The 19,182-nt window shown below is 35.5% G+C and overlaps 1 protein-coding gene across 7 annotated transcripts in view; it reads left to right on the top strand.

Moving 5' to 3' along the window:
* The window catches only part of Nav3 (neuron navigator 3), an 838,810-nt gene that overhangs the window by 617,729 nt on the left and 201,899 nt on the right, over nt 1-19,182 (top strand). For 5 of the 7 annotated variants that reach the window (XM_008852044.2, XM_029555554.1, XM_029555556.1 and 2 more), the window contains 3 exons: nt 7,656-7,724; nt 10,692-10,831; nt 17,548-18,574. In XM_008852044.2, coding sequence (XP_008850266.1) covers nt 7,656-7,724; nt 10,692-10,831; nt 17,548-18,574 — 1,236 coding nt within the window. The remainder of the gene's footprint in view (nt 1-7,655; nt 7,725-10,691; nt 10,832-17,547; nt 18,575-19,182) is intronic. The other 2 variants (XM_029555575.1, XM_029555578.1) reach the window with 1 other exon arrangement.

The raw sequence follows: 19,182 nt of genomic DNA on the forward strand, positions 1-19,182 counted from the left end.
ACAAATGGGCCATGCAGGTGGCTTTAGTAACTGTCTGTAGAAATTTAAGATAAAGTTGAAGTAATAATGCACTTCATACCATGTTCCATAATGACATAAGATATCACAGTAACCTGTCTCAAATGTAATGGGATGATATTTCAACCACCCACCTACTAAAAAGAAACACATGTAGATGAAAGCTAAGTTTCTGACTCATTCATTGATTTGTGAATTCTTAGAAAAAATTAAGTAGAAGGACCTGGCCTTTTCTCACATATTCTGAGGTGAAAATACTAGCAAAATGTCTTAATTGGGTTTTCCTGAACATTAAGGAAAATTGCTTTGGAATATTTTTTAACAGCAGAGAAATGAGGTTATGTGTAGCTTTGAAAGACTCCCTTGGTGAAAGTAAGATCTCATTTCTATTTTTGTTCAATGATTGGGTCAAGATGCATTTAATTTTTAAAAAGTAGTAATACAATAATCGAACCAAATGAAGAAAAAAGAGATGGAAAGAAAAATGTGCAAATTTGGCTTTTGGAAGTTTGTGATTTTTACTGGGATTTCTAAATGGTGGGGTTGAGCTTGTTACTCTAGAATCTAAGTGAAAGTTCAGGCCCAAATAAGTAGACCTGGGAACATTAACTTGAAAATGTTCTACTGGGTGATAACAAAAGAAAAGGAGGAGTTCACACAGGGGAAGAGTAAAAGCTAAAATAATAAAGAACTCAGTATAGAACTCTGGTGGTCATGAACGTTAATGAGTAAGGCAATCTAATCAGGGACATGTTCTTTTTATTCATTTTGCAATGTAACTTTTTTTTAATCTTGTGAAAGACAAATTGTTTTGTTGCAAAATGCCTCATCTTCTGAGATAATGTTTTAAACTCTTTATGGACTTTAAATATTAACTTAACTATAAACATATAAAACTTTCTGAAATATACTATATCAATAAATATACTGTATCCTATAACATATAAAATATTTTCATTTAATCACTATATCAAAAACCAAGACAATTTCTGGAGTTTTAAGAAATTGGACTGTGCATAGTTTTAAGGGTCACTTTGGGAATGGTGGCTCTTGGATACCCTCTTTCAGCAGAATCTGAAGATGCATTAGAGGAAGAAATCCTATAGGGGTTCATATTGCTGACCTCAGGATGCTAGAAGTGTAAATAATCCAGGAAGTTTGGAGAAGGGATAATTTTAAGATCAGAGACCAAGATCCATAGCTGAAGTCTCAGACATTGAGCTGAAAGGGTCATACTTGTGAGCTTTTCAGTAAGAATACTGTAACATTAGAAGTGATAGGTGTAAACCAAGTAATTGGTATTGGTAAGATTGAAGTGCAGCTGGGTCAGGTAATTTGGGGGAAATCCTTAATGTTATCTTTTATAGGATTCATCAGAATTGCATAGTCTCTAGGAATTCTTCAAAGTATATCTAAATTCCACTACATTTTTGTTTCCATTGTTTTGGCATTTATTTGGTCCACACTCTTTTTATGAGTGATATATAATTAAATTATCATAAAATTTTTATATAGGTAAAGTTATTTCCCTCTTTTAACAGAGAATGAGACATCCAGAGAGAGCAGGTGAGTGATGATTCAACCAGTATAGTCTGGCTCCGGCTTTGTGCTAATGACCAGTGTGTTAGATAGACCAGTGTGATAGACTCCAGAACTTTGGTTTATTCATTCAGAGTAAAAATTTGATACATTACTTTTCTCACACCTGATCAGTATATATGTGTTTTATCCGATCTTGAAGTAAAGTTAGCCTTACGCAATATTCAATTATACTTTTTATGAACATATATAATTATAATTATAATTAATATACATGGTTTTAGAGGCTATATTTCTGAAAGCGAAGCAGTCATCTCTTGCCACTTAAACATAATTTTAACAAATTAAATCTTGCAAGTATTGTGTCAATACAAGGCTAATGGTCACTAAGAGTCTTCTTCATGATACACTGATTGCATAAATACACATTAGCTTACTGGAGTGAGAGAATCACTGTATCTCACTGTAAGTGAGATATCCCAATATCTGTGTCTGTTCATTGCTGTAATTTAGGAATGTAATGCTTCTATCTTATTTACTCATTACTTCAAAGTAAATTTTATTCAAAACATTTATGCATTTTATGAGTGATTAAGATGAAATTGTAGCCGATTGTAAAGGCAAGTTCCCTCTTTCCTGGACATTCATCCTCCTAGGACTTTCTGTTCCCCTTTTCAGTCTTGAAATTTAACATAAATTAGAATTGGACTTTCATGATTTTTCTTTGTCCTCCTCATACCCTATACCAGGGATATTGTTTAACTTGTAAGAACTAACTAGAACTAAAGACTCGGCAGTAAGTAAGTAAGTAAGTAAGTAAATCTATGTGGTCTTCCTGTTTCAAGTCTTGCTATATTTCCTACCTCTATCCCTCTTTCATAGGTCAACAAGAAGGATGCATCTAATTTGAAAATATATCACTAATTCTTCAATTAACTTATAAGGTGATTATTTATGCACAAGTCTACATTTAAGGGTCAGTCAGATATATAGCATAACTTTTTCAAGATTGTTGTGAAATTTAATAAAAAATGAATATAAATATAACTTACTGGAGATACCATGACAAACATGGCTTTTATGTTCCCTCTAATTAATATACTACTGATAATCCCACAAATGCTTAAAAGATGAATATATGATATATCCCAGTTTAATGATATCACCTTGTAAATGCCAATAAATCAATCATGTAGTTGTTGACCTTATCCCAACTCCATGATGGTGACTGAAAGTAAAAAAATGAACAGAATTAATGACCTGGAGAATCACAGTATTTTTAGGAGCAGGTATTTATTTTGATCAATTACCATGTGGTCTAGTTAGAGCATCTAGAAATGTATTCAGTAAGAAGACTCTAAAATTTAGAGCGGAGACTAATGGTTAAAATACACTTCTTCTCTAAAAGGAATGGAGGTATAACTAAGTGATGTCTGCGATTATGGTTTTAAAAACATTTGCTATAGCCAAGCGTGGTGGTGCATGTCTTTAATACCCACACTCAGGAGGCAGAGGCCGGCAGATCTCTGTGAGTTTGAGACTGGTCTACATAGTCAGTTCCAGGTGAAGTAGGACTACATAGTGAGCTTTAAAAAGCATTTGGTATCATAACACAATATTTTATGAGAGGAGACAGTGAGTGAGTCCGTGTCTAAGAATAGTGCTTGGGATGCCTGTTATGTCAGGAAAATGAGGGAGAGGAGGGTTCATAGAAGGATGCTGCTGACATTTGGCACTATGGGGAGAAGAAAGCTGAGTTTTAGAGGCATGGCATGAGAGGGTTCATCATGCTTTTTGACTTTGGAAACTATAGTTTTTCTCCCTCAAAGAGACATTTGTGGGCTTTCTGTAGGGTATAACTTCTCTAGTTTTATTATAAAGAAAATAACTGAGGACCTATTAAAATGCAAATTCTGATTCAAGATATCTGGGCTGGAATTGAGACTGTATATTGTGTTATTTCTTACAATTCCCAGGTGATACTGGTGGGTGTGATTGTTCATTGGTAAGAGACATTGAAAGAATAAGTCAGTATGATAAACATGGGGTTCAAAGGAGAAGATAGATACAAATGGATCGGTAGAGATCTAACAGCACATCTTGACATGGACTCATCTGTAATGACTGACGGTGGGCAAGAAAATCAATTCTTGAGTACACACATGTAAATTGTGATTCTATGAATATGAATAAGCAAATAGAGGAGGTCACTAAGAGAGGGAAGAAGGATGAGAGTTAAATAAATGGTGAGCACAGCATTCATGTAGAGACAAGTCTTCTGTGTCCTTGTTGAAGATGTTGGAGTAGAAAGAAGTTAATACTCGGGAATATTATTTCAGTTACAATCTTAATTGCAAATAAAAGGATACAAGTGTTTGAGGGAGAGGGACATATTCTTTTGGGAAGCCTTTAAGAGTCAGGGTAAATGAGGCTGGTGAGATGGCTCAGAAGTTAAGAGCACTGGCTGCTCTTGCAGAAGACCCAGGGTCGGTTCCTAGCACCCACATGGTGTCTAACAATGATCTCTAACTCCAGTTTCAGGCATCTGTTACCTTCTTCTGGTCTCCATGGTCATTGCATGGCATGGGTGCATTTACGTGCAGGAAAAGTATACAAAATATAAACAAATAACTATATAACCTTTAATTAAAAAAAAACTCAGAGAAAAGATCCAATGGAGCAAAGGAAAAGACACAACTGGCAGTAAACAAATCATGTCTTTATGAAAAAGAAAGATTAAAAATAGAGATAAATATGGTTAAAAACAAAGACATGAGAAAACCGGGAAAACTAAAGAAAACTCTAGTGTTCTTCAGGATAATGGCTTTGAAAATCATCCCAGTGGTGCTTGCTGATAATCTTAGCCCCTAGGACACCAAGGGTGGAAGATTGCAAATCAGAGTTTAACTTGAGCAAAATAGCATGTTCCAAGCCAGTGTGAGCTATGTAGTATGATCTCATCTCAAGAAAAAGCCGGGAAATAGAAAGGATAACTTTTGCAAAGCTAAGGAGGAATGGAAGATGCTAAATATCAAAGAATTGAAGTAAGAGGACTTGGTACAAAATTAGAGGTAACAAATAAAATAAAATAATTTTTTCAGAATAAATCAGAAAGCACATGCTATCCATAAAGCCAAACTGACTTTGACTAATTCACTTAACATTGCTGGAATTTGCTGTTGTGTTTCCTTAATTATATACCAAGAATTGTGGTATTTCTTTAAAGTCATACAGAAAAATGGAGGGATAGTTTGAGTTCCCCAGAAGTACATTGTTTCATTGTCCTTACTTATCACATCTGTGTTCAAGGTCGAACTTCTAAGAAAGAGTGCCCAAATTGCAGATGGCTCTCCAACTATAGGTTTTACAAGTTAACTGAGAAATTCACAGAATATTTTTCCTCACTTTGTTTGTTTTTGTTATATTTAACATGAATGTCCCATTGTGTTGAAACAATTTGCTCTCTTTCACTCATTTTGTGGTATTATTGATATTGAGGTGACTTGGAACTTGTAGCCAATTGTGTCAGCTTGTGGTGTAGTTAAAATAGAGAATGCAGTATGCAAACAGCAATGTTAGAGACAGTAATTGTGAAAGAGAAGCGCTCTGTAAACCTGAATGTGCCTTCTATATAAAAATGTGTTCTTCTTAGCCAGGCTACTGTAGGGCCCATTCCCACCACAGACTGTCTCAGAAGACTCAGCTAAATTAGGGAACTTATTTTCAGAGGGACTCTATCATTTTCTTAAATCCTCTCTGCTGGATCTAGTGCAGAAAGACTGCTATGACCCCTCTTGCTAATTCTAGCACCACCTGCTGTAACTCTTAAGGAGTGTGCAAGTTTAATAAAGGACAGCAAATGTGATTGTGTAGAGGGGTAGCAGTTCCCCTGGGAGGTGATTCTCCATGCAGGCATCTGCCCCTGACGTCCAAGTGTGCCCACATGCACGTAGACCTATTGTGTCTAATTCTTTCTGAATATCATTACCTCAACTTGTAGCAACTGAGACATAATGTGACTCAATGTACAAATTTGCATGTTTCTGATGAAATATTCTTCACTCTTAGTTTCAATACTTATTTTTGTATTTCCTTGAGTAAAGTTCTTTAATGGAGTTATTTATAAATTTTTATCTTATGTGTATGAGTGTTTTGCTGGAATGTATGTGTGTCCATGGGTGTAGTGTCCAGAGAGGTCAGAAGAGAATATTGGATCCTCTAGAACTGGAGTTTCAGACAGTTGTCAGCTGCCATGTGGGTGCTGAGAACAGAACCCCAGTCCTCTGCAAGAGCATTCAGTGCTCTTAACTACTGAGCCATCTCTCCAGCTCCACAAAGATTGTGATAAATGTGTAAATGTGTGTGTGTGTGTGTGTGTGTGTGTGTATTATGGGGCCAGTGAGTAAAGGCACTAGTCTACAGGCATGATGACTGAGTTCTCTCCACAGTCTCACAAGATGGCAAGAGAGAACCAATCCCAGAGTTGTCCAAGTTGTCCTCTGACATCCACATGTGTGCTCTGCATGTGTGTGTGTGTGTGTGTAAGAGAGAGAGAGAGAGAGAGAGAGACAGAGACAGAGACAGAGACAGACTAAATAAAATAAATAAAAAGCTATGAAAAGATTATGAAATATAATTCAAGAATATTCAGCCATTGTTATCAGATTTTTGTTAAGGTTATTTTTCTAGAACTTAACTGACCCCACTTAAGTTTTAATTCATGTATACAGCTTTAATTAGACAAAAAATAATTTTATTGCTTTGAGGATTTAATACAGTGTATTTTGATTATTTTCAGACCCCTTTGTCCCCTATCCACTTCCACCTTACTCCCCCAACTCCATGTCCTCTATTATTGTCTTTTCTTTTAAGGCCTATTTGAATCTAATCTGTGTTTCCAAAATACTTGAGAGTGAATCTATTGCTTGGAGTCTGGTCAACCTACCAGGTGGCACACCAGCAGGAAAACTAACTCTCCCTCTCCCAAAAGCTATCAGTTGCCAATAGATCCTCAGATAAAGCTGGGGCTTCTTTCCCACCTCCCCCATCTATGCTCGTTTTTTTTTTTCTGACTTGGGTTTGCACAGGTCCTGTGCATGTTTTCATAAATGCTGCGGGTTCATATGTCTGTGGTTCCAGACAATGCAGTTTCCTTGTGTTCATCTACCTTATCTGGCTCTTATAATCTTTTGGTCCCTTTTTCTACAATGATCCCTGAGTCTTGGAAGGAGGGCTTCTGAAATAGGTATCTTATTTGGGCATGAGAACTCTGCAATCTCTTTTTGTTTCCACACATACAAGTCCTGTACCTCTTTGTTAATTGTCATCTGCCGCAAGAAGAATCTTCTCTGGTGAGAAATAAGAGATACAGTAATCTATACATATGTAATAGGAGTAACCAGGTTTCTGATTGGATTTAAGGCCTACTTCACTAGATGGAGTCTGACATTGTTATCAGGACCAAGAACCTGTGGCTAGACAGGTCACAGACCATAGGGGAGAGCCTACTACTATTATTCTGGTAAATAAATATAGTATTAAACTGGCTTCTAATGAAAAGTGTATTGTAAGCTTCCTTGTAAAATTTGTGCAGCATTAGATATAGGCAATAACTTATGGCCATGTGCTCAGTTTTAATGAGTTTCCTTTTAAAATGTTTAGTTTGAAACAACAAATTAGAGTTTATTAAACTTTCATGTCATTCTCTTCCTTTTAACTTTCTTGAGGAATAAATTTTCCTACCATATAAATGAAATTTTAGGTTTTTTAACATTTAAGCATCAGCTACAAAAGTTAAAGTTTTTAAGATTAAATATATTATTAAAAATATTCAGAATGTTTGATATCTCACAGCATAATTTTAAAGTCAATGAAGAGACATTTTGTTGTAAGAGGTGTGCTGCATTATTTCATATTACATTCATAATCGAAGGTCATGGAATATGTGTTGCATTATCATAATTTTCTGATTAGTTGTTCTTTATGTATGTTTATATGTGGCCAGTTGCATTTCATTAATTCATAACTTCCTTGTAAGTTTGCACTTTCTATGTTCAAAGAATCTCTTTAATTCAATTTCTTTGTTTCTCCTCATACAGTCTGGCAGCCAGATATGCACCTCAGTCTAATCACAGTGGAATTGCAACCAGTCAAAAAAAGCCTACTAGGTCAGTTAATATCTCTAATTTACTGTTTGTTAGTGATAATCAAAAATTTTCCCAGTGATATGTTGTCCAATCACTCTAAATTTTCTTAAACATGGCACACTTCTGAATGAAAAGTTTAGAGCGATGAATTCTTTCAAGTGATTTCCCTTCCGAGTCTCTGGGATGAGTCTATGTGTTAGATTATTAAATGGGTTTGTAGTTTGGTTTCTATTGAGGTTTAATGATACATCATGCTATACTGTGAAAAATTCATGTTCTAGGTTTAGGGTAGGTGAAGAATAAATTCTTTGAAAGCCCTTTGAACCTTTCTAGGTCACAGAATCTAAAAGTTATATGACAAGAACATTAGCTGTTTTTAAAATAAGAATGTGTTAGGTATTACACATTTTAAAAGCACAATTGAGCTGGGATATTTGCATGGAGAAATTGCCACCAGGTCAGCCTAGACTGAAACTCTATATCTTATAATTTAAACTTCTCCTTTTTATGACCTATAGTTAAAGACAAATATCTGTTTATACTATTTAGAAAATAATGATATATAAAAATAATTGGAAGAACTTGATTTTCTTCGTACAGTTGATAAAGGCACGACGATAGCCTGGGCAGCTTAATAAAGACACACCAAGTGTTCTCACTCTGATATTGTTTGACTCTGTGTGCATTCTCACTTACTGGGGAGCTGCCCATGGTGGTGTTAGTCATTGCTACAGAAATGAATTGTGTAGCACAATGCACGACTTCACGGACTTGATAACGTGTTTTTCCCCTTGCCTTCATTTTCTATGCTAATTTTCATAGTAGTAAGACATTATTCTGGAGGGGAAAATGTTAAAAGACATATAATTTAAACTTGCAATAAATGACATAAATTAGTATGTGTGAAGCCAGTGAACTGTGATGGGTAATGAACACCCTTTGCCTCCTTGGGCATATAAGATATATTCTAAGTTCTTTTTTTTCTATTAGATCTCTGTATCACATACTCTCTCTTTTTCTTTTCCTTTTCCTTTTTTTTTTGTCTTCATCTCATCTCCCTTTGTATTGCTTTGATGAATGATCTGGAGGCTCATTTTGCCTGTAAATTAGGGTAATGAGAAGAGCAAATGTATCTTTTAATTTGTTTTAATTTGTTCTTCTGAGGACTGAAGATCACTTGGCTTCATGGGTCACAGTAAAGAATAAAATGCATCTTAATTGCCTTCTATAAATGGGTCAAGTTTCTTTACAAGCAGGGCAAGTTTGAGGATAAGCTTTGTTTACACATGAATTTGGAATGAATTTTCAAAGACTATTGTTATGTCTACAGGAATTGCTCTCATATTTATTGTGATTGGGACATTTGGCCCAGTTAATTAGTTAAGTTCTTTCTGTGGAGTGCAGTGTCTATAAATTCCTAGTGTCTGTGGTTATAATGCTGTATTTACAATCCCTTGTAGTTCCATTTGAGCAAAACTTAAATTCTGGACTCATTTGGAAAAGATTCTAATCTTGTGTATGATACAACCTTTAATTAGTAAAACAACTGAAGAGAATATTTGTTAGCCATGTATATTTAAGCACTGAAATATGTTCTTAATGTAAATGCTACAATATATTATTATTTTTGCAGTGACACCAACAAACTTTTGTAGTATTTGTGTTTTCTTGATGTTCATTTCTATTTTGTAATATTTTTGTTTATTAAAAGTATTTATACTTTTTAAGGTTTTGCTTTCTCAAATCCTTGCAAATAATGCATATAGTATTATAGAGATGTGTCCAAACATGATCATTGTGATAACTGAATTGTGGTACTTGGATATATAATAGATATAAACAACATGTTAAAATTTTCATTTGAAAATAGCTGTGAAAAATTCAGTGCTGTATCTGTCAACTTTCAATTATTTTGTCTTTCTTTTCGAACAGGAGTTCTCAGAGTAGTACATAGTCTCATTCACACGGTGGCAGCAAATGCCCACATGATGTTAGAAACATTCACATCAGGGTATACAATAAAACTTAGGTACAGCTCGTTACATGGTTGACAACTGACATTTTAAAGGAGAAAAGAATAATAAAATATAAACTGATACAAATTAAGCTTAATTGTATTCTAAATAAAATAGAGCCAGGTAATATTTTTCCGTCAAGTAGCTCTGATGGTAAGAGAGATAGCATCTATTTCTTTAGGGCTTGCTCTTTATGCACAGAGAGCAGTTCAAACTGCTGTTGTTGTAGATGTATTTTAAATTGTCAGTCTGCTAACAGTGGTTTTCTTCTTCTGAAGTCAGCATCCTGTCTCATCATATCTCCTCTTTGATCAGGCAGCCACACTTGAAAAATGACCAGCTAACCTTTCAGTGCTTATTTTTGACAAGATCATGAAAGATTTTTGTGAGACAGCCCAGTCATATAATTTAACTCTTGACCTCGGTCCTGGCATCATGTTTTAGTGTAGCTTACTAAATAACTACTTACTAAATTCTATTTGACGTTTGTTTTTTGTTCAATAATTTATTCTTATTGTCAATAATTTTCAGGACTTAGAAAAGGCTACCCAAGCTAAAAAGAAAATGATTCCACTGAAAGGAAAGTCTTAACAGCTGCAAATAGCTGATTGATATTCTGAGAAACAGAAAGTTAAATGTTATTGTTACTCTGATTCATCATGTAATTTTTATAGTGTTTGTTAAGACAAAATTCTATTCATCTGAGCAAGTATTTTCTAGCTAAAGGATACTTTATTTTAGGTTCCCTATTTTAAGACTCTTTGGGCATGCTTATTGAAAAGTGAAACAAGATTTTTTGATAATCTCTTACCTTGTGTCTAGCTATTTGTCACTTAAACCATAATTTTCCCCAACCTAGATCTTAGCGCACACCTAGTTGTGGGTTTCTCACCAACTCTTCCCTACTCAGACTTCCTTCTCCTTGATTTTTGAAGTGTACAATAATGATGTAATTTTTCTCATGCTATTTCAGGCTTCCAGGGCCCTCTAGGGTGCCAGCCGCAGGCAGCAGCAGCAAGGCCCAGGGAGCCTCCAATCTAAATAGGAGAAGTCAGAGCTTTAACAGCATTGACAAAAACAAGCCTCCAAATTATGCAAATGGAAATGAAAAAGGTAAGTTTTCATCTGTTACATCATTCCACCCCAAGTATAATGTGTGTCTTGTGAACTGGCGTGCTAACTTCAATATTTGAATAGTGAAACAGCTTCGGGGATGGAAATCTTAGCACAGGAGTTTCCTTATGTTTCTTAACTGTCCCCTTCTGAATTCCAGTTTTCTTCAGGGCCTTCCTTTTCTACAAATCATTTTAAGGAAATAAGTTCATTTATTTTAAAGTGTCTAATTATATACCCAAACATAAAATCTGTTTCACAAAAATACTTCCTTCCAGATGCATATAAATAGCATTTTGTATGCTTTACATGATTTATGAAAATTTATCCTGAAATTACAGACATAATCTTAAATTTATTTGCATCCTTATGTCAGTTAACATAAGTGAGAGTATATTCATGGAATTTAAGGCGGGAGCATCAAGAGTGTCTGAACATATGTGCCAACAGGTGTTTTAGTGTATACCTGGAATCTCAGTACTCAGGAGGCTAAGGCAGGAGGATTAATGCAAATTTGGCATCAACCCGGCTACATAGTAAGTCCCAAAACGATTTAGGCTGCAGAGCAAAGCCATGTCTCAAAATAATTAGAACAACAAAAAATTGAGGGAAGCTTATAATAGGTATTTATCTTTAAAAGTGGCCGTAGTCAGAAATATTGTGACCTCAGTTTTACCTAAACATGCAAATTATATGTATCATTGAAAATATCAATTACAAAATCATCAGGGAGAAAACACATGGAACTTAGTAAACACATGAAAATTATATGTAGCATTGTTGTTGTTTTAGAATATTATCTACTAAAAATATCAATTACAAAATAATCAGGGAGAAAACATATGGAACTTAGTGAAAGGCAAATTATAACTTATTTTTGTGCCATACAGTTACCTTGCAAATGTATATTCTAAGGTACACGCTTGAAACTTGTCATTTGTATTTTCGAGTCAAGGAGCGATGAGGTGAATGTGCAGAGTACACTCAAATCATGATGAAATCATAAAGCTGGACTTGTAAGTAGTGTGGCTGTTGGAATAGTGTTTCCAGATGAATAGAACTTCATAATTCCCTTAATAGTAGTTAATACTTTCAGCCCTATACAGAGCAGTATATGAAATTAAGAAGTGATTCATATGCTTAGTTAGCAGAACTCTGCAAATCTGTGTTGAATATTTAAATGAAGTATGGGTTCTTTTGCACAGGTTAGAAAATTACAAATTGTTTAAGTAGGTAATTAGACAGTGTTTTCTTATTCAAAGGAAAATTGGAAGGTATAATCTTGAAACAGATACTCTTTTATGAGTGTCTTTCCCCTTAACTAAAGCATAATTGGGAAGATATAACCCTTGGGAACAGAGCAGTTTGTTTTGATTCTTGGAGTATCCCCCATTTTGAATTCAGTAGGAAAAAGTGGAAAAAAATAGGATGTATTTGCAAGTCTGAAGCTTCTCTTTAAAACAGAGAATAGTGGCAGGCAGGAAAGATGGCTCAGCAGCTGAGAGTATTGGCTGCTCTTGCAAAAGATCCAGGTTTGGTTCCTAGCACCCACACGGTGGCTAACAACTGTCCATAACTCCAGTTCCAGGGGATATCATGCCCTCTTCTGGCCTCCACAGGTATGGCATGACATGGATGCACTTACATACATGTAGGTAAAACACTAATACACATAAAGCAATAAAATTTTAAAAATTGAACACAGAATGCTTTTGTTTAAATAAACACATCCCTAAAGCCTTAAGTTTTCTTGAGAAGGAATAAAATGGTCGTTTCTGATTTAAGAAAAATACTTTACCTCATTTCATGACACTCTTAGAGAGTATCCTAAAGATTCAAGCTAATTCTTCGGTACATGCTATAAATTTCTAGAGGAAGCTGAGAAGTTTACAAACAGATGTGTTTAATGGGTCACTGGTCTCTACTGAAAATACTAAGGCAAACACAAACAGACACACTATATATTGATTTAGAAATTTTTGGCAAAGTTAAATGTTGTGTCTGAATTTTTCTGTAATATCAAAGTCCTTATTTCTAGAACCTAATAGAAACCCCTAAATGGTTCACGCAGTAATATTTTTCTAATGCCATTCAACTTTTATGTATGTCTAGGGGTACTGAAAAGTTGGTGTGTAACAATATTTCTAACAACCACAGGGTGGAGACAAATACAATACAATATGTGCTCTTTGCTCACGCAAAGCAAATTCTGTGGGTACATATTGACAGTAAAAAACATTTGAGCTTTTGTAGTGAAGTGACTTTTAATTTGAAACCTAACAAAGTGAAAATTTCAAAACATTTTAAATGTATGTCATTAACTCTGTTTGGATCAGGAATGACAGCAGAAAGAACTGTGCACTTTATACTGAATCATGAGGCAATACGGAAGCTGGACTTCGTAGCTCCTTATCATATATTTGTAGACATTTATCATATATCAAATTTGGGCATTTTAAATGTCTGTAAATTTCCATTAAATTTATACTGACTTGCATTATCTAATACAGCTAACTGGAATTTATTTTATACGTGTGAAGCGCTTGCTTTTAAGCATAGAGTTATTTTATGTCACTTGATCCAATATTATTTCATAACCATCTTAAGATAATTTATATTTCTGATATGTTATCTTAAAGCATAATAAAAAACAAATCATAAATATTGCATTAAAATGAATTATAACTTACTCTGTCTCCAAATGCTGCATTCTTTAAATTAAGATATTTGATTTAAACTTTTTAATATGAAGATTTTTAGAAATTGCACGAAGCATATGCATTTAAGATTTTTTTGTGTCAATTAAAAATAAATTTAAAAATATAGTCCAACATCTGGAAAATTAGTCTTTGTGCTTATATCTTGTGTGTGACCAAGAAAGTATACAATTAAACCAGCATTGTCAAAAGCTATATTATTATAATAGTAGAGTTCCAAAAGTATCAACTTCAATGTAATAAATCTGATTATTTCTCATTAGTTATTAGAAGTTAGAATATATAAGCTGAACACATTAAGCTTTTTTATTTGCTGTTGAAAATGCAATTGAGGCTATTAGTTTAAAAAATCGATCATGAAATAAGATGAACAAAATTTTGATAATTATTGCTAAGAGGGAACTAAGAGATTGGATTCATTTTACTATTTTATGAATGTTCAAGGAGACCCATCATTAGGACAGAAAGTACAGCTCAGTAGTAGAGGATTTGCAGGGTATGCCTCATACTTAAGGTTCCATCCCTATTCTTCAGAACATATAATATATCAAAATTAAAATTAAAAAATGTTTCATTTGAAGAATTAGCTAAATTATAAATTCAGAGATCTCTAAAATTTGTAGTGTATAATAAAGATTTATTTCTATGAAAACAATTTCAATTCCCTATGAAGAAAAACTGTTCAAAACACAGAGGCTTTCCTTTGTACAATTCGGGGGTGAAGGAGTATCAGCTTATTTCCAAATGGTGTGACAGCTAATAGAATCAGTAGAGAGTTACAAGCCTCACTTCAATATCTAATAGCATTTTCATACTTCTACTAAGGCAGGTCTAAAAAAGTGCCTTCATTTCACCAAATGAATTAAAATGTCAGTGCACATTGTCATAAATTATTACTTGCAGAGAAGGCTGCAATAGAAATGTTACAGGAGAATGCAATGCCATCTTGCTGTTCTGTGAAGTGAACATGAGAACAAATTTCTCAGAACAAACGGTGAACTGAAGATCACATCTTTTGTAACGGTTTGGAGAGTCCTTTACTTTCCTCTCCTGATCACCTGCCATTCAAAAACTGACAATGAATAATACATTCTGAAAGCAGCATTTATCAATTTGCTCACATGCTCTGCAAGAGTGCTCTAGATAGATACATGCACCAAGAAAACCACATAGCAATCACTAGAAATCGATCTTGTGAAAATGAACCATGCTATGGTTTATTTGGCTGTATGTTTTACATGTCTTAAGAAACAACGTCAATAAATTAGTCTTCTAACATATGAAAAAGATACTGAATAACTTAACTATTGGGAATGCAAATATTTCTAGTTTTATTTGTGATCCAGTTCCCAAATGTTATCTATAAACATGGGTTGCCTGACATAGATCCTTAGAGGAGAGGTGGTTTTCCTTGTTGCTAAGAGATATGCCATAGCACCCAAGGGAATGCTGCCTACCATCTCACTATATCTCTCAAATGGTTCTTAATGTTGAACCTGTACCTTTAATGAAAAGGACAGCTCCTTTTTTTCCCTCTGCATTCTAACTGCACATCTTCTAGTGCAGAAGCTTTTTACTTTTGTTTAACTCCAAGTAGAAGTAGTAGAACTGATGTCAAAGATTTAGCAACATTTTAATTCATTGTTGTAAACTATTAGAGTTCATGTGAATCTTGCATCGGCTGTGGAATTTCAGAGGCCCCTTTTCATCTAAAACATGATGTGTTCAGCTCCTAAGTACATCTGTCTTTCTCAATCTCTTTTGTTGTTGTTCTTTAATTCTTGTAAAATTACTATAAGGAAATGAACTGTTTTCTTTTGTTCAAGATAATGCATACATTGTTTAACTATTCTAATATTTTACTCATTATTTCATTATGTTTACCATGACTCTTCCTTACTTTTTACTTAGACTGGCCTAATATATAATGCCAGAGCTATAATTTTATAAATCTTACACTTTTGCAATAGCAAAACTATGCACACACATCAGGTGGTATGATTAAATAGTCATGGTCAAGTATGTTGCTAGTGTTGGGGCTGGAGAAAAGGTTCAGTGGTTTAGAGCACTGGCTGTTCTTGCAGAAGACCCAATTTTGAACCCCAGAACCCACATGGTGGCTAACCACCATTTGTAACTCCAGGTCTAGGGGATCCAAGACTCTTCTCTGTCCTCTGGGCACTGTTTGACATGGGTGCACTTAAATACATGCAGCCCTAACAATGGTACACATAAAATAGATATAAATTTGAAAAAAAATAGTATATGTTTCTGGTTTACATGCACATGCACACATAATGGTGGGTTCTCTTTCATTTCTGTAGATAATGTACACATTTTTATAAAATACTGGCTAGTGAATAGAAGCATCTCTAAACATCACAGCCCACAAAGTGCCTCCTTTACTTGCAAATGAGTAAGCATGGATTAGTGTAAATTCTCATATTGAGCATAGGCTTTCAAACAGAGTAAGTTCTTTAGTTGACTTTAGATTGTTTTTTCGTCTTTTTGTTATTTAGTATTTGTTTTCTGAGCTGAGGACTGAACCCAGGGCCTTGTGCTTGCTAGGCAAATGCTCTACCACTGAGCTGAATCCCCAATCCCAGAATTATTTATTTGTTATTTTAAAGGGTAGAGAGTCTCTTATATGATGTTCTCACCACTGAAAATCTGCCCAGTGAGAAAGAAGAGAAACAGTTCTAAAAGCTACCCAGCTAACTTCACCACTGTCACAAACGCATTTCTTTGTGGCGAGCTGGGCCAGCAGAATATCTGGATATGCAACAAAGAATGAGAGCAAAGAAATAATTAAATCCTCCTAGTATTGAAGACAAATTTTATTTCCTATATTTTTTGGAATTATGAGTTGTACTGTATGTTGCTGGCAACAAGTTGCTTCTTTTTATGAAACCTCAATTTCCTCATTTCTCACAAGAGAAATACTAGGTATATTGGAGATTTTTATGGGTTTAAATGTGATACTCTGTATAAAAATCTCAAAGCATTCTTAGTATATTGGCTGATAGATTCTATTATGTGATTATGGCTAGTGATGGTATGAAGATGGAAAAAGAGAAGGACCGAAGGAAAATTGCTATTTGGAGACTAGAAATAAGAGGTCACTGTAAGCTGAGTAGGCCATGAAACAGAAGGTACAAAGCCACCGTTTTAATGCCTTTTGATTTGCATATCAGGTATATGTTCTTCATATACCAAGTCTCATTCATAGAAGCTGATTTATTCACCTTCAGAAACATGTTTTTGGGTCCTGAATGCTTATTTTTAAGTATATAAATGGCAGGTCCTTGGATTTCTGCTTCACCCTCTCTATAGATGTTATAGGTGCCATTTCTGATGTTGGTATTGTGCACCCTTTATCATAAGGAATCCAGAAAGATTTCTTCCTTCCAGGGTCTTCCAGATGCACAATGACCTGTGATTTGTCCTTTTAATGAGATGCCAAATTCTTCATTGGTGCTTCAAAGAGACAGATTGGCATACAAAAGTATCAAATTGTGTACTCAACTGAAAACAACTTTCCAGCTGTTACTATGACTATTACTGCCTTGGATGTGAATGTCATAATCTCGAGTCCCACTTGTGATCAATGCCATATAACATGTTGCTTTTTTAATTTTAAGAAGAAGAAATGTGTGTTGTAGTTAGAAATATGTGGAGGCTGGAGAGATGGTTCAATAGTTAATAGCACTTATTGCTCTTGCAGAAGACCCAACTTTGGTTCCTAGTGCCCATATCAGGTTTTTCAGGTGTCCACAATCACTTATACCTCGAGTTTTAGGTGATCTGACACAATTTTCTGGCCTCTACAGACTTAGGTGCACATTTTCATGCACCGACACACACACACACCAACACACACACACACACACACACACACACACACACATGCACATACATTTTTAAATGAAATATTAAATGTGATTTATAAGTGATCAAGACTAATGAGGGTTTTTTTTTTTTCATTTCCTTTCTTATCAGATTCTTCCAAAGGGCCTCAACCATCTTCAGGTATAAATGGAAACACACAGCCTTCCAGCACTGCTGGGCAACCCCTTGCTTCTGCCATCCCTTCCCCAAGTGCCAGCAAGCCCTGGCGCAGCAAGTCCATGAACGTCAAGCACAGTGCCACCTCCACCATGCTGGCTGTAAAGCAACCGAGCCCAACCACCTCTCCCACACCAACTTCAGACAGACTGAAGCCACCTGTCTCAGAAGGGGCCAAAAGTGCTCCCTCAGGACAGAAATCTATGCTTGAAAAATTCAAGCTGGTTAATGCTCGGACTGCATTACGTACCCCACAGTCTCCCAGTTCAGGACCAAGTGATGGTGGAAAGGAGGATGATGCCTTTTCTGAATCTGGAGAACTGGAAGGTTTTAACAGTGGTTTGAATAGTGGTGGCTCCACAAACAGCAGTCCCAAAGTGTCACCTAAATTAACCCCTCCAAAAGCTGGAAGCAAAAATCTCAGCAATAAAAAGTCTTTGCTGCAACCGAAAGAAAAGGAGGAAAAGAACAGGGACAAAAATAAAGCCTGCACTGAAAAGCCAGTCAAGGAAGAAAAGGATCAAGTGACAGAGACAGCTCCAAAAAAGACCTCTAAAATTGCCAGCTTGATCCCCAAGGGCAGCAAGACCACAGCAGCCAAAAAAGAAAGTTTGATTCCATCCTCCAGTGGGATTCCAAAACCGGGCTCAAAGGTGCCCACAGCAAAGCAATCTATTTCGCCTGGCAGTGCAGCAAACAAAGAGTCTGAGAAATTCAGGACTACCAAGGGAAGCCCTTCCCAGGCCTTCCCCAAACCCACACCCACTGACAAAGCAAGCACACCCAGCTGTTCTGCTCCTCCAGAGGGAAGGGAGACTGGCCACGCATCTCCCTCCATTTCCTGTGCTGGCCAGGTAGCACATAGCAGCGGACAGAGCACTGGAAATGGAGCTGTCCAGCTTCCTCAGCAGCAGCAACATAGTCACCCCAACACTGCCACAGTGGCTCCATTTATTTACAGGTAAGGAGGCCTCTGTACTTCATATTCAGCTGTGTACCATTCAGTTAGAGGGTCATGTCTAAATCTTTTATTCTGAAGCTTCACATCTAGAGCTCAATATAAAACTTAGTGTGGAAACTCCACATATGAGCACATCCTTTTCTCTCTGAAACCTGGGCTCTCAAAAGTTTACACTTTGTCAAAGGCATGAAAGAGCCTAAGTGTCATGACTTTCTCCTGTGCTTAATACCATCCTCCTACAACTATTTTATGCATGGCAATTAATAACTGCTGCTGTTACAAGCTGTCTTTTAAACTAATTCTCATTCTTAAGGCACTGACAGTCAAATTTTGTTGTCAAACTTGGGAGAAAGAATATGATAATGATTAAAGAAGCAGGCCCTGGGAGCAAACATGTGGATTTAGTTCTCAACTGTACTATTGACCAGCTACATGACTTTAGACAAGCTGCCTAAAAATCTTATTTCCTTCAGCATTAGTAGAGCTTAAAATGTTGAAAAGTTAATAAATCACTAAGTGTATCTTTTAAAACTGCATTCACAAACCAAATGTATGTTAATTTTACACTACTAGTTTTAAGTTTCTAGGTAAGAAAAATTACTTAAATA

The sequence above is a fragment of the Nannospalax galili genome, unplaced genomic scaffold, assembly GCF_000622305.1.
Source record: "Nannospalax galili isolate Female #2095 unplaced genomic scaffold, S.galili_v1.0 scaffold390, whole genome shotgun sequence".
Classification (NCBI taxonomy): domain Eukaryota; kingdom Metazoa; phylum Chordata; class Mammalia; order Rodentia; family Spalacidae; genus Nannospalax; species Nannospalax galili.